The following is a 15,554-nucleotide window of genomic DNA, read 5'->3' as shown; positions in this document are numbered from 1 at the left end:
TATGATCCAATACATAATTGAATGTATATATTATGTATTTGTATATAATATATATATATGTAAGATACAGACATTAATGATGATGCTATAAATGAATGTAATAATCGATAGCTGATTCATAAACTGTCAAGAGAAACATAAATGGCCAGGAATGCTAGAGCATAATATGATAAAACAAGAAGTTAGGGAGAAACAGAAAGAGATATATTTGCCTTAGGACTAATTAAGAATTCATGCCGAAAGTGTATCTTTCACTCGCAATTTCCCCCTGCCAGTTCCTCTCGCATTCAGCTCGGCTACCAATGCGTCACACAGCATGGCCAATCGAGCAGGCGCTCTCTCGCGAGGGGGGTTACACACCGCCTCTAGCTACATCCACCAGGCTGCGACCGTCCGTGGAGGCACGTCTGGTAACGTGGTCCGGGGCCTATCGTCAGCCGTGTCGTGTTGTCCTTTCACCGCTAATTATTATTCCGCCACGCGTCGTGTGAATTGATGCGGCTAGAAAACGTGTCTCGCCGTATTTACCAAAAAATGCTGCATTATTCATCGGAACTCTTCATCCCCCCCCCCCCCCCACCCCTTCCAAATCACAAAAGAGTTCCAGAAAGAACGGTGAAAAAGGGAAAGATCAAAGAGGAAATGAAAGAGAGAGGGAGAAAGTGGAGGAAGAAGGATATGATTGTTTTCGCTACACGGGGAGGCTCAGGAGGAGTGGATGCAGGGGACACGGGTGAAATACTCCGTTTCGCTCACGTACGCCGTCCTAGCTGGGAGCCCCACAAATACGGCGATTGGTCACTAAACATGTAATCTATCATTCGTTTGTGTCAGATTAGGTTTATTCCGTGCCAAGTGCACGCAGATGGAGATGGAATGATGTTTGTTTTGGTTTGGATGCCCGACTGTGTACGTATCGTCAAAGAAATCAAAAATACATGAGGGTCTCGCTGGGTAGAAAAGGGTTGCGGCGGTGTGTTTGAAGTGAGTCGGTTCACCGTGCGAGACCGGCTGGCCTCCTCCGTTCTCTCCCCAATCCCACAACGCATTCTCTCCTCCCCATCTCTCCCTCTCCTCCTCTCTCTTTCTTCCCCTCTCCCGATCTCCCACCCCGTCTCTCCCCATCCCACTCTTTGTGTCTGCACTCCGTATTCCCAGGTGTGGGCGACGAGGTCGTAATTTTACAGACGCGTCCATTGCCGAATACTGTCGTGACCTCATACCGACAAGTTCAATATACTCGAGCCGCGGCCGCCCTGAGGTAAAAAAAAAAGTTACGATGTTCCGAGGTGAACAAAAACACATTGCCTCCAATTGATGCTATACCAAGGAGGTGTGTGATACCTCCCAGGTACTACAAAAGGTCCTTGTGGCTACAAAAGAGAACAGATTTTTGGGCATAAAGATAAATAAATAAACGGATGAATTTATAAATCAATATATAGTTATACATATATATTATTTTTACGAAATGTAGAAAAGTAAAAACAAGGCATTTAAATCAATGTATGCATCGTTCGGGTTCCATGACATTTGCTCCTGCGACAATTGCTCCCAAGAAATATCTGCACGCTAAAGCCAAACATAGATTCTACCCACAAATATAGCCCTATAACCATGATCCTAATCCACACATCGAACTAAATATAGACCTAGAACTCCATCACAACCCTAATCCTAACGCAAAGTCCTTGAAGAAAATACGACAAGAGCATTAAATTGTCGCAAGAGCAAATGTCGTATCACCATCGTTTACATATGAACAAGGAACATTTTGAATTAAGAAAAATAAATAACACTTAAATGTCAATTCCCATGTTTGTTGGATGATGGAATTCTGCTCGCATGCCGTGCAGTGTATGCCGGGAGCTGTTTCTTCCTTTAACGCCCCCATCTATTAAAGTACTTTTCTGATGATATTTTCATCGCAACAGCTGGATTCCCGCAATCTAATGAAAATAATAGCAATCATTTTTTTTTTCTTTATAAAGCGCACATTACAATATTACTAATCATTCCCATGCGCGCTAAGAAGGAAATGGACAGAAGAAACCTTGGTGGTAAAGAAACTTATATAATTCAATTAATCAGCATGAAGAACGGATGTTTTGAAGGTAGCTTTAAAATGACCGATAATTTGCGATGTTTTTGTCTTGTCAATATAAGACATGATATGTTTTGAGGTAAAAATACTTCTACAATGACAATAACAACGAGATGTAAAAACATCTACAAATAATTCCGATTGAAGAAGTTAGTTTGTGAACCTTGCCATTTTGAAATGGCACTACTGACGGATCGAAAATGTCAGCAAAGTGATTAGGAAGATACTAAACATGAGAGGATTATTACTTTTTGTAAAATATACAATTGTACCTTTATTTCCATCCAACAAAATGTAATACAAATACTGAGGATACCTTTGATAAATAACATATTGCTAGCGATCTGTAAGATATACAAATCATTTAGTTTAATTTAAAAAAAATGAACGAATGAATAGAAGCAATGACAAAAATAAAAGGTATCACTATGATTATTTTGTAAATAAAAAACAACAACGCTTGTGCAGACATTTTCCTCATTTTGAAAAAACAAGTGATAAGTAACAAGATTACAGAAATGTAATAATGATGAATAATTAATAAATATGATAAATTCCAATAAACAGAATGGAAGCAGTTTCTTCAAATGTAAGGACTTCATTACCCAGGTATGTAAAAGCTGCCTCTTGTGCCTTTTCTGTTTAGGCCCCAATGAAGAAGCACTTACTGCTGAAATCCAACCGTTTAAATGATTGATTTACGTCAAGACCTGAGTATGCTTTCTGTTTTAGTTTTGTCAAACGAAACAAGATTTTTCTCTGATGTTCATTGTTTGAACAATGGCAATATTACTATTTTTGCAAAGTACTCTTTGTACGAACAACACAAACTTGTGGAATTCCTCTGAAATCACGCAGTGTGGCACATTAGCATTATACTGACATTTACTTACTGAATCTTCCACATCCATCATACTGTCCATACGTATATAATATGATATCATATAACGGGGGAGGGTTGCTATACTTTCGAGCAACTGCTTATGATGTCTCGCCTTCTGCATTAATAAGAATTGTATCTCATTCAGCAAGGTTTTGTATTGATTGTAATATATTATGTTCCCTGTGTCATTTTGTTTGCTTGTCATTTGATTACTTTATCAATCTTATTTCATGTTGATATTGCTAGAATTCCTTATGAAATGAATGCAGAAAGTATATGAGAAACAAGCAAACAACTAAAACCAGACCTTACGTAAGAATGTTATTAAATGTTTAGGTTTCAGGTAATATCATCAAAACATGATAGTGCCGTGAAATTATATTATACAAATTAAGTTATATACCTAAAATTGAATTATATAAATTAGATGAGGTGGTGGCGATGAGCCCTTTTCAATCCCCCACTGATTGTCACGCATATCTTCACTTTGTTCGTGAAATGAAAATAAAGCTTGTAGAGAAAATGTACCCCTTTCGCAATAAATTCTATAGATATTACGTTGCAATAGCCCTGGAAATTTGTTTTGCTTTGGTTTGGTTTGTTTTATTTTTTTCCTTTCTAGGAAAGGGGATGTGGTTGCATAAAAGCAAAACGTGATTTGTGAATTGGATAATTGTTTCTTGATAACATCAAGTTCTCTGTTAATGGTGTCGTTACGCTCAATGATTCTAGTCGCTGATGATAAGATTATGATAATTATGAAAGCCTTATCAATATCCCACGACTAAAAATCTACACAACCAAAAATTAGTATCCTATTGTACATTCCTCATTTTCAATTACTATACTTATTTACATTTTCAAATTTCAGAGAAAACAAAATTTCAGATATCCAAGGTTGTAAAAACTATCTGAACATCAATAAGGAGACAGATTTCACATTGGCCAAAGGGAAGGGGAAATCGAGGTTACATTTTAGTAAATAGAGGTTTACTCTGTGATTTCACATTGAAGGTAGTTGTGTCATCTTTACACTATGTATAAATTGCTGAATACTATTTTTTTCCTTAACTTGTTTCTTTTTGTATTGGTGATCAAATTGTTATTACCTCCGTTATATCAGTAAAAAGACGGGGTAAAATCTACAAAACTTCAACTAACATGACTAACAGCAGGAAATCGATCATACATGACAAGATTTCCAGCGAGTTCTAACATATCGAATCAGAACATTTTTAAATTGAGAATGATTTAAAAACAGAATGTAAACAGAGAGAGAGAGACACGCACACACTTAAATCCTATCATAGAACGCTTGCAGCAGTAAATTCTGCATTCTAGATTCATACAAATGACTGACGTGCCGTCAACAGTATCAAATATCTACAACTATAAAAATTTGTCACCTTTTTCAGAAGTGTATACATATCTTCCTCCTAGGGAAAACACTTTCTTTCTCTGCGGTTTTGATCATTAGCATTATCATTATCACTCTGAGTAACAATATCATTATGATCTTCTTTATTGATAATCACTATTATCATCATTATTATGATAGTTATTGTTATTAATAGTATAGTAATTTCATCATTATATAGTTATCATCATTATCATCAAAGTATGCCGAAGTAGGCCTATATAGTGATAGCAAAGATTTGTAAAAATGAAATCTGTTGGGCGCTTTCCGCTCATTCTCGGTGTGGACATCAGCCACGAGATCAAGGTTACAGCGGGAATACAATATTTCCTGTCCGCGAGCACTCACGCGTGGGCATCGGAGGGAATTCTCCTCGCTACAAGTCCTCCGCGGTATGAATTTTTGATGGGCGTGCTTCAGTGGAGCGGCGCACATGTTATCTCGTCATCCTCGCGTGCGCCCGTGGCGCGCGGGCTGGCCGGAGAAAGCTTGAGCGCTCGGACCTCTCTGTATCGGCTTTTTTGCGACGGGCACTCAAAAAGAGAAACGAGGAATATTTTGGAGGACGGAAAAGCTTCCGCAGTCACAAGGCGAGACTTCCATACATGCAGCTGTTAACTTTGTCCCCCCTTCTCCCAAGCAGATGAAAATGAATTCGTAAAATCAAAATTCTTGCTTGGTTGTTTGTTTCTCCTCTTCTTTTTATTTCGCTGTTTCAATTTGTCATTTTAGTTAGAACATTGCAGTCCTCTCTACACAGTACTCCTATAATTGCAGAGCAACGAGAGTGCAAAAATTAAGCCAGCATCCCTTATGAAAAAAAAAAAGATCTGTATTGATCTGAAATTACTGTCAGCTGTAAGTGCTGTGAAGAAAAACAAGATAAATGGTGCCACAGCCTTTTTCCGTTCACCGTATAGCTGCTAAAATAACAATCAGTATCGACTGAAATTTGATGATTCCACATTGCGGTAACAAGATTAGAAGTTGCTTATTAAAAAAAGGGATAGGATAGTGATTTCCATTCGACAGGAATTTTAGTTGTTCTGATCCGTCAAGTATCTGCAAATGACGTTGCGTGGACGTTCTAAGAGAACATAATGTCGCTACCATTCAAGAGATGACTCATGCGAAAGAAATTCACAACATGAAATACGGCCAAAGCGTGGAATCGGCTCGAGAGATTAAATGTGGTTTTACCCGTCAAACCAAAGGTTTATTAAGTCATAATTTACAATGTGTTTTTTCATTGTCAATCGTCACCTACTTATTCTTCCTTTCTTTTTTGTCAGAGCTCACAACGACAGCAGATGAAAAATCATGTGTTTAATTTTGTCTGAAGAATTCCAGTATGTGCTCCGATATGACAACACCATAAATCAATCTGGCATAGCTGCGTTACAACAAAACACAGTTCCAACGTAAAGCATTTAGGGATTCAATCATCAAGACCCTCTTTGAAATATTCAGAGCCTTAGCACAGGTTTGAGAAGTCATCAATCACATTGTTGTATTTTGCACTTTCATTCAAGTCTATATGACAAAGACGTTTCTTGACATAACCTAAGATCTGAATAAAGGACAAAAACAAAATTAAAAACCCGTTTAGTAAGGAATCACGAAAGCAGTAGGAAATTTTATAGAATAAATATACACTGTATTTCGCTTCACTTTTAATGTGATATATATAGAAATGATTATAAAACCTGATTTTGATTTGATTTGATTTGATTTGATTTATTCTCTGTATGCCATTTTTTTTTCAAATACATCAATTTTCTGCAATTTCATGAACATAGTACAAAATAACAGGAGTATAATTTCACTAACAATTATCATCATTTTCATTAATTATACAATACATCTGTAATATAATTACATGAGTTGCATCTTAATTTGCATACAGAACGATTGCCGATTTTAAGTACACACACTCGCTTTTGAGTATACTTTACCTAATTTCCTGGAGAATCTTTGTGTTCTTCTTTGACATCACCTTTTTTCCAGATATTTGCATTCCTCTTTCTGTCTTTCTCTCTCTCTCTCTCTCTCTCTCTGCGTTTGTGTGTATTTTTACAGATAGTATCAAGGTCTTCCAGAGGTTTGCCTTATAGTGTACTATTTATATCAAAATCTAGCCAGTTGCTGTCAGAGATGTGTTATAGCAGAGGCTTTGAAATTTTGAGTTATTTGTAATAGCTGTTAATTTTCATGGAGGAGCTTTGTTACCATCATCATTTGTATCCAGGCAGAGGTGTGTATATTCTCCATCCCACCTCCTCGTACAAACCAGGATGAGATTTAGATGATAATATGTTTTGCATTGTATGTATCTACCTGTCTTTACCTGTAGAATTTTAAATTTGATACGGAAGTTGGAACCAAACAGTTTCATGAAATTTTAAATTTTTCTAAGTTGTAATTATTTTACATATTTTATTCTTTTTAATTGTAAATGTATCTTTTGTAAAAGCTGTGATATTGTTGAAATATGCACAGCGTATCTAAATGCCTCGTGATAAGAATAATGATGATGATAATGATGATGATAATGATAATGACCACAAAAAGATAAAAATAATGATTAGAGCTGAGCTTCTGAGTGAGAGGCAATGAAATCAAATTGCAGGACACACAATATTGTGCTGGAGAAAAAAAAAATGCGTTGAAAATGAACCGTGGTGGTGGAACCTTCTCTTCCGTAATGCGTGTACGACCAACGAAAATGGAGGAGTGTTCGATGGGTGGTAATATTACGGCTGCCCTTACAACCAAGGAAAGTAGGACAACATTGAAGACCCAATCTTTCTGTTTCTAGGGTACTCTGAAGTGGATATCTAAGGAATTGCGACAGTACTTAATGTGAGCATGTGGATGAAATTAATGTTTACAGGCGGTAAGCAGAGGGATGTACCATGGCAGGGAGAAAAGATGTAAAGCGGCATCAAACGTGACGGTTAACATGAGCTCCTTTCAAGCAGTTGCCGCTGTGGACAGGATAGTGTATACAATATAAATGAGATGTTTCATCAAGCAACATGGGCAAGCAATGATAAAAACTAACGCATTGGGGGATTAAAGGGTTCTGTGGACACACTCCCCAATGCCTTTATTTTAAAGGCTGATAATGTTGTTCGAAATCTCTTTAATATTTACATACTCTGTTATCTTCTTCTCTCTTTTTTTGTGGATGTTTTGCCCGACTCTTGACGTACATGGCTCTTTTAATTGTCATTGTTTTTTAGGTTTTTCTCGTACTCTCATAGATATTTCGGGGGAAACATGACGTTGTTTTCTTCCTGTTTTGTTAATAACGATGTGCATAGCTGTTCTTGTATAAATCATGTTAAAAAGGTGGTGTGTATCCTGTTACGTCATAGCCCGGAGTTGCTTTTAAAATTCCCACGTGTGTCACTCAAAGATGAAAGATCAATAACAGTACTGTTAATTGTTCCAAGCCCAGGAATATAGAATATAAAAAGCAAAAATTATGGAGAAACGTCTACAATAGGGAAACATCTTTAGATCTTTCGCAGGATAGAGAGAGGCATTAAGAATGGATATTGAAACCGGATGGTACAAATGACAAATGACATTAGAAACAGCACACACACACACACACACACACACACACACACACACACATAAACCTCGGATAGGACATAAAAATGGAGGTCCCGTGTATGAGAGAGTAACAACTCATGCACGTAAAAGATCCCGCTTCATTCATTCATCGCAAAGAGCAGGGTGTTCAACCCGGTGAAGTGGTCCCACCTCACATCCAACTGGACCCCATGGAAGACCAGCTTAACGTAGCTGAATATGGGCTATCTAGCCATCTTCTCAGATGGAAATGAGCAAACAAACAAACAAATTAACTGCAATAAGAATGGCACATTGCGTGAACGATGAAAGCAGATGATATGGTATAGAGACAGAGAGAGGGACAAATGGATTGAAAGATAGCTTGATATTCAAATATACATTTCTTGCACACGCGCCTATTCACATTGGCCTGTCAAAGCAAAGTTAAATGCAAAAAGAGCAAGTAGTATTTTTGCACACAAAAAAATGATTAAAAAATGCAATTGTTTTATTAATGTAGCAGGATGTGGGTCTGTGTGTATTTGTGGGAATGGTAGCACCTTCCACTGTGTTGAAAAATCATTGCGATAAACAACGATGCATAAACTTACAACATACAAAATGTCAATATTATGTTTGAGGTGCACTTCGTCTTTACCGCAACATGGCATTTACAAAGATGTTTTACACATGACACCTGGATAATGACATATCAACATTGAAGTGCTCGTTTTATATTGTTGATTTATGAATTGAGGGAAGATTTTAAGTTCCTTCATCCATCTGTTCCTTAGGATAATGCCAATTTGCGCCGGTCCTCAAAAAGATATACCCCCGTTCCACGCTTGTGGCAAAGAGCGCTGCCAATCCGAAAGCCCCCCGAGTCATCCGCGGCGCTCTTCGGTCTATTCCCCGATGGTCGGCTGTCCGCTCACACGTGAAATGAAATTATTATTAATGTCGGAAATTTATCATATGATACCCTCCATTAACCGCCTTTCTTCTTCTTCTTCTTCTTCTTCCTCGACTCTTTCCTTCTCCTCTATAGTAACGGGTCTTTGTCATTCGCTTGCAATGTAAAGAGACGCATCTCCACAGAACGCTTAATGAAGCCTTAAAGATCGAAATCCGGCAAAACATTAGATTGTATTCCTCTTGTCTATACTAACCATTGCTAACGGGAAGGAAAACTTTTACTTATAATCGAGATTCCTTTGTATTATGCTAAATTTGGATTATTATTAGAACGGGATTAGCGCACCTTTTACCGGACACGATTTAAATGTAGGAATATAAATATTGATATAGAGTGATTTTGATATAATTTCGGTGCACGATCCTATCAGTTTCTTCATTTTCATGTCATGAAGCTTACCTTGAATCAATAATATCATGATGATTTTCATTGCAACCTTTATTGCCAGTAGAAGTGCAGTAGTAGTGGTAGTCAATGTGTGCTTATGTCATAGTCACCATTCTGAATATTAATACCATAATCACTATTTGCTATGACATCACCAAACGTGTGAGGTAAGTTTTTTCGTGTTTGGGAGACATTATGGCTGTCACATGCAGAGTGAGGATACATAATAGTTACGGTTAGAAAGAGTTATATGTTAGTTGAGGTAAACAAAGGTTTCATTTGCCTGAAAGATTAAAAAAAATGAAATAAAAAATCAAATATCATGCAAGGAGTTCACGTAAACAAAGAAACAACTCGACAACAACAACAAAAATCCAAATGGGTATATAGATGGTACTAAAAAAAAAACAATCCCGGAAGCACCAAGGAAGCTTCCGAAACAAGAATAAAAAAGACAATTGTAATTTCCTAAGAAGTAATAATTTAGAAATACGTGAAGTATAGTAGTAGTAGTAGTATTAGTAGTAGTTGTTGTTGTTGTATAGTAGTAGCAGTAGTAATGTTATGTTGATGTCCTGACTAAAATACAGTTGAATAGACCGTCAAATAGACTGTCAAATAAACTAGGTTTGACAGAGAAATAAAAGAAAGGATTAAGATACACTGGCGTTCAGTAATAAGTTCTCGCTCTTGTGTGTGGCGCGTAGAGACACATGCCTCCTAATGTTTACATTACACACACCAGGCATTCATAGAAATAAAACTAAGAAATACAGTTTGCATGTATATTGTTTTTGACCTGCTGACACCTGTAGGACTACGGCCATCCATTGGTCGTCGTAACTTAATGCCGTTCCGATTGTCATTAACAGAAGAAGAACAGATAAACAAGCAACCCGAAAGAACACACAGTCAAAGGGACTTTTTTCAGATATTCGTCTCTCTGTTCATGATAAAGAAGACATGAAAAGCATCATCACAAACAAATACAATAAGATGCTGGTATCACTGCGAATTAATGCTAATGATTAATAATAACAATAACATAATCATCATAATGATGATAATAATGATAATGATAATAGTAATCAGCATAATGATGATAATAATAATAATAATAATAATAATAATAATGATAATAATAATAATAATATTGATATTAATAATAATGATAATGATAATAATAATAATAACAATGATAATAGTAATAATAATAATAACAATAATAATAATAACAAGAAGAAGAAGAAGAAAATGACGAACATTTTGATGACGGACGACGACTTTAATAGTAACGGCAATAGTCTGTTGTTCAGTACAGATTTCCCTATCATTTTTATAGTTTCAATAATGTTACCAATGCCTGCGCTCATATCTGCCAACAGAGTGGATAATGAAAGAGTGTGTTTTTAACACTCATGGCACTTCATCTTCATCAGTCTGTTCATAATATTATGTTTTATGCAGTGCTCATCTCATGCATAATAGCCCAGTGTTTAGCTTTATTTCTGGATTTTTGGTTCTATAAATGACTGTGTCCACTTACATTGATTGTGTCAAATTTAAATGGCTGCTGTGAACGGCTGCACAGTACATTCTGTTCGATTAGCAAATATGCATTGCCAAAGTCATAAAGGGAAATCAAAGGGTTTTTTTTTTTTTTTCTAGTTTTGATGACAGGCAATCCCAAAACGAAATCACTAAAATACAAGTCATGTATTTCCTTTTTTTAATCTGAAAGGAAATGAATGAAAGGAAGACGCACTGACATGAATAAACTCCGTGTGCGCTGTGTAGTCAGCACGTTTTGCCTGCTTGCTCTGAATCCATCCATCGGAAGAAGGATGGGTATGAACTTGAGCGACAATATCAGACACTTCAGGCGAGATATTGCGCAATAAATCTATCACGGTCCGACCATCAATCGGGCAGCCCGTAATTAATTTGATTACGACTTCTCTGTCATCAGCTGGGGTTGATGCAGGGTTGCCCTTCCATCTTCTGCCCACCGCCGTGGCATCATCTTCGTAGTGCTCCCGATGAGCGCTCGCTACCCCAAGCGCCAAGTGCCCCTAAAGATGCGGAACTCCGCACTCGTGCTTATCTGTTCATATTGGGTTACGCGGTGCACGGCGAGCGATGCGCGGTGTATCTATTTTCGCGCGCCGGGGGGATGCGTGCGATGTCGGAGGGAATAGAGAGCTAATGGCTATATCCACGTTCTCCCTCGAGATCATTAGCCTTACGACCAGGCGTCGTCATTTTCATGTCGTTGATCTCGTCTGTTTAAACCTTAACTTGTAGGTAAAATGAAGTACAATGATTATCTATATTGCTCATCGTGTGTGTGCATGTGTGTTTGTTTTCTTTGTTCTCCTTGTTTGGTTTTAGCAATGCGTGTTATTCAAACAGGCATCGTCCTGAATGAAAGTTCTGTGGCCACAATACATTAAGTATGAAATAAGTATATTGCTTTTTAAGAGGTGAAACCTGTAGACGCTTACACGAATCATACTCTGTCAATAAAAATCATGAATATACAATTGTAGTGCCCTCTTATTGTATCGTTATCTAGAAAATCGCGCAAGTATCTTATATATCAAGCGGCAGAAAAAAATTCTCAGACCAACAATGCAATAAAGCATTGAATTATGTGTTTGGTTAACCAATATTTGAAAAAGACATGGCATTAGAAAAGATACTTTTGATTTATTCGTCTACCGTTGCAATCTTCATTATGATCTGGCCATTCTGGCAAATAATCTTTCATGTATAATTGTTTAGTAATTGTTTCTTGTCGTTGTAACCTTTGTCATATGTTCGCATAAAAAAGAAAAAGAAATGCAACACGGACATTTAAAGCGCACCATGATGGTAGACTTATTGATTGAATTGTTGCTGTTGCTGTTTTTAATTTTCACCAAGCTAGTTTCTGAAATGTAATTCTTTGTCTAACCCACACACTGAAATGCATTCAGGAAAACCGTGACGAACAAACAATTGTCAAAGTTATCCCTCGTTTTGCGGTTAAATGTCACAAAGATGAAACTGCTTTGACTATCATTTCTTTCGTTGTTTTTTCGCAGTCGTAATATGATACTTCATTAATCACATCAATTGGCTCTCACTTAGAAGAAGATGTGTCACCTCAACATACTTTATTACGTGTCACATGACGTTCTCCCAACCACCATGAAGAACCAAAGCCAAAAGTAAAGCCAAACTCGACGGGATGTCTCCCGAAACTACAGGGTATTTTTGAATAGAAAGTAGGACGTCACTAATGTCCTCGTCTGTTGATACTCCCTGCACACAAGCGTCCAAGAAGCAGAAGAGTATACATACAGCATTTTGCCAAATTTGGATCAACCATTATGAAAACAGTAAATTACATCTGAACAAAATGCTATCGTAAGTTATGATCTAATCAATGGACACACACACTCATTATCTTAACGTGTCCTTTTCGAGCTGTTTCCAACCACTTACAGCTTCTTCTTTTTTTCGGGGGGGGGGTCTACTTCTTGTTACACTGGTTCGATCGAAGAATCGGTGACTAAGCAGTCTTTGTTCAGACGACACTGAATAGATGAAAATCTCTGAGAACAATTTGATATTTCTGAGAAAAATGGGTAATTGTGAGTGAAGAAGTGTTGGAGAATAAATACAAGTCGACAGAAATGACCATTACAGTAGAGATTGCAGAGACGAGTGATGCCAATAGTTATGATGATATTGACAATAAAAATATTGATTAATTAAACATGGTGTGTAAGGTAACCATATCTCCAGATTTAGATATCTACAATCTACATTCCAACCATTACTGCCAAATAGCTTTCGTGTCAATAAAACCTCGTAAGGTGTTTTACCTGTTCCTCTCATTGTGAACCTATCATGGGAACAATCAAATAATGAAAAGCTGCTAGTGTGTAACCATGAAAAACCACATAAGAAAGGTTTTGGTTTGTTTTGTAATATCTTGGAACACATGTGCGTTTTCCGTCAATGAGCATTTTATATATTTGTATACTTTTTTGTCTGAAAAAAAAAATCGATCTTGATAAGAATCTCATTTCAACCTCCCTTTTATCATCCGATCCCCGGGTAATCCAAAGCTTCAATGCCAAGGTCCATCCAAAACATGCGTGATAGAAATAATGGTATAATCGAGACAAGGTGTTAATTGCTGTTGACACTCGTCTACAGCGATCACGTGACAGGGTTCTTATCAGGCACGATAATATTATCAATTTTTATATCGCAGTGGTGTGATGTGGTCTGATCATAGCTGGCAACACGTAGGTTGTGATGATTGGCCACCAATTCCTCCCTCCCCCCCCCCCTCTCTCTCTCTCTCCATCTCTCCATCTCTCTCACACACACTCACACACACACACTCTCTCTCTATTGAGCTGGTCGATGTGAGAGCCTACCTTGGCTCTGATTCGACCAAGAATGAATAATGATCGTTCGATGTGAAGATTTTCCTGTAAATATTACATCGTGTGTAATCATTCATTTGTTAGTTGCGTGATGCGCGCCAAAAATGGGTCCCATTTCACCATAATCAATCTACAGAAACAGATTATGACGTGTGTTTTGTGTGTGTGTGTGTGTGTGTGTGTGTGTGTGTGTGTGTTTTTTTTTTTTTTACATGGACGCTGCTTCTGATACCCGGTTCTGATTAGCTCAGCTATACCTTGCTTGAAATTGATTTTCAATTATTTTGCGTTTGCTATAGAACGCTCCAATTGGGCAGGCGAAACAAAAAGACATAACGAAAAGACAAAGAATGAAACCAACGACGGTAATCAACATCATGTGAGAAGATCTTGATAAGGACTTATGAATCAGCCATAAAACTAAAGCAACACACAAACGAAAACAGGATCCTAACTTTCGATGGTGTTGTTCTTTATCGTTCTCTCATAGATGGCAAGAGAGGGCGACAGACATACACTCGCCAGCAGACGTTGGAGCTGGAAAAGGAGTTCCACTTCAGTCGCTACGTGACGCGGAGGCGCCGCTTCGAGATCGCCCAGAGCCTGGGGCTGAGCGAGCGCCAGATCAAAATCTGGTTCCAGAACCGGCGAATGAAATGGAAGCGGGAACACGGGACCAACTGCAGCATGACCAACCAGCAGGACCAGATGCCGAGTATGGCAGACTTTATGGGATCGTAATAACTCGCCGAAATGCTACGCTATTAGCTGGACCATTTCCCTTCCCCTCTTTTTTTTTATTTCTTTCTCGCAAATTTGGATTGATGACTCGTCGTCTGACAATATGTCAAGGAACACTTCTAGATGTATTTCCACATATATATAAAGGCTGCAAAAGACAATTGAGGCTGATATTAAAAAAAAAACAAACAAACAAAGAACTAGCAGAAAAAAAAAACAATCTAGAATTTGCTTCCTCACTCGTTCTTGGATCTGCGTAACGTGCAGTATTATGCAACGCTTAATTGTTAAGACATGCTTGCTTAATGTTTCGCCCCAAGAAACACGTTTGGTACCGAATCACATCATGAGTTGTGATATTGAGCTGAGATCACGTTGGACCGATTTTTTTTTTTTTTTTTGTGACCACAAATAATTGTAGGCTGACATGATATTCTCGACAGGTACTCCTCAATACCATTTGTTTTTTGTTTGTTTTTCCTGCAACGTGTCTTGTGCTGACAAAATCAAAGTGTGTATAAGACAATTGAAGATGCTACAACATCATCACTACTGCGACTCGTGTATTGATCTATTTCATATCTTTCACTACATTGAATTTGTTGATTGGATCCGAATAAGGAGAGATAAGTTCTACAATGGTATTATTCATTGAAATGCTGCCTAACAATAATAATGTAGTTTATAAGTTGTTGTTTTTTCTGTCTCATTGTTCGGACGCCATCTGTATAGAGAGTAGTGTTCAATATTATGATTTAAAATTATGTGAGCAATGTAAAATTTTATTGACAAGTGTTGTAATTATGAACAGGAGTACTTCATACCAAAAATATTATTATTCAAAATACTAAGTGGAGATTTGGTGTACAAGCTAAGATCACATCCATTCTCGATCATTTATTGATGATAACGTCCATATTACAATTAGAATAAAGAATTATATGAAGAGAAAATGTTGCATCGTCTTCAAGCAGTATCTCCCAAATCACATGAGCTGTTGAAAGTAGGCCAACACT

General features: G+C 37.4%; 1 protein-coding gene across 1 annotated transcript in view; it reads left to right on the top strand.

Moving 5' to 3' along the window:
- Positions 1–14,538, top strand: part of LOC139736500 (homeobox protein Hox-B7-like) — a 35,370-nt gene extending 20,832 nt beyond the window's left edge. Inside the window, exon 2 of the mRNA XM_071647250.1 lies at positions 14,288–14,538. Coding sequence (XP_071503351.1) covers positions 14,288–14,538 — 251 coding nt within the window. The remainder of the gene's footprint in view (positions 1–14,287) is intronic.
- Positions 14,539–15,554: the final 1,016 nt, after the last annotated feature.

Source organism: Diadema antillarum, unplaced genomic scaffold (genome assembly GCF_040938485.1).
Source record: "Diadema antillarum isolate AM-2024a unplaced genomic scaffold, OU_Dant_1.0 seq00000649_RagTag, whole genome shotgun sequence".
In the NCBI taxonomy this organism is placed as follows: Eukaryota; Metazoa; Echinodermata; class Echinoidea; order Diadematoida; family Diadematidae; genus Diadema; species Diadema antillarum.
The sequence above is the reverse complement of the archived record's forward strand: the minus strand, read 5'-3'. Positions and strand labels throughout refer to the sequence as shown.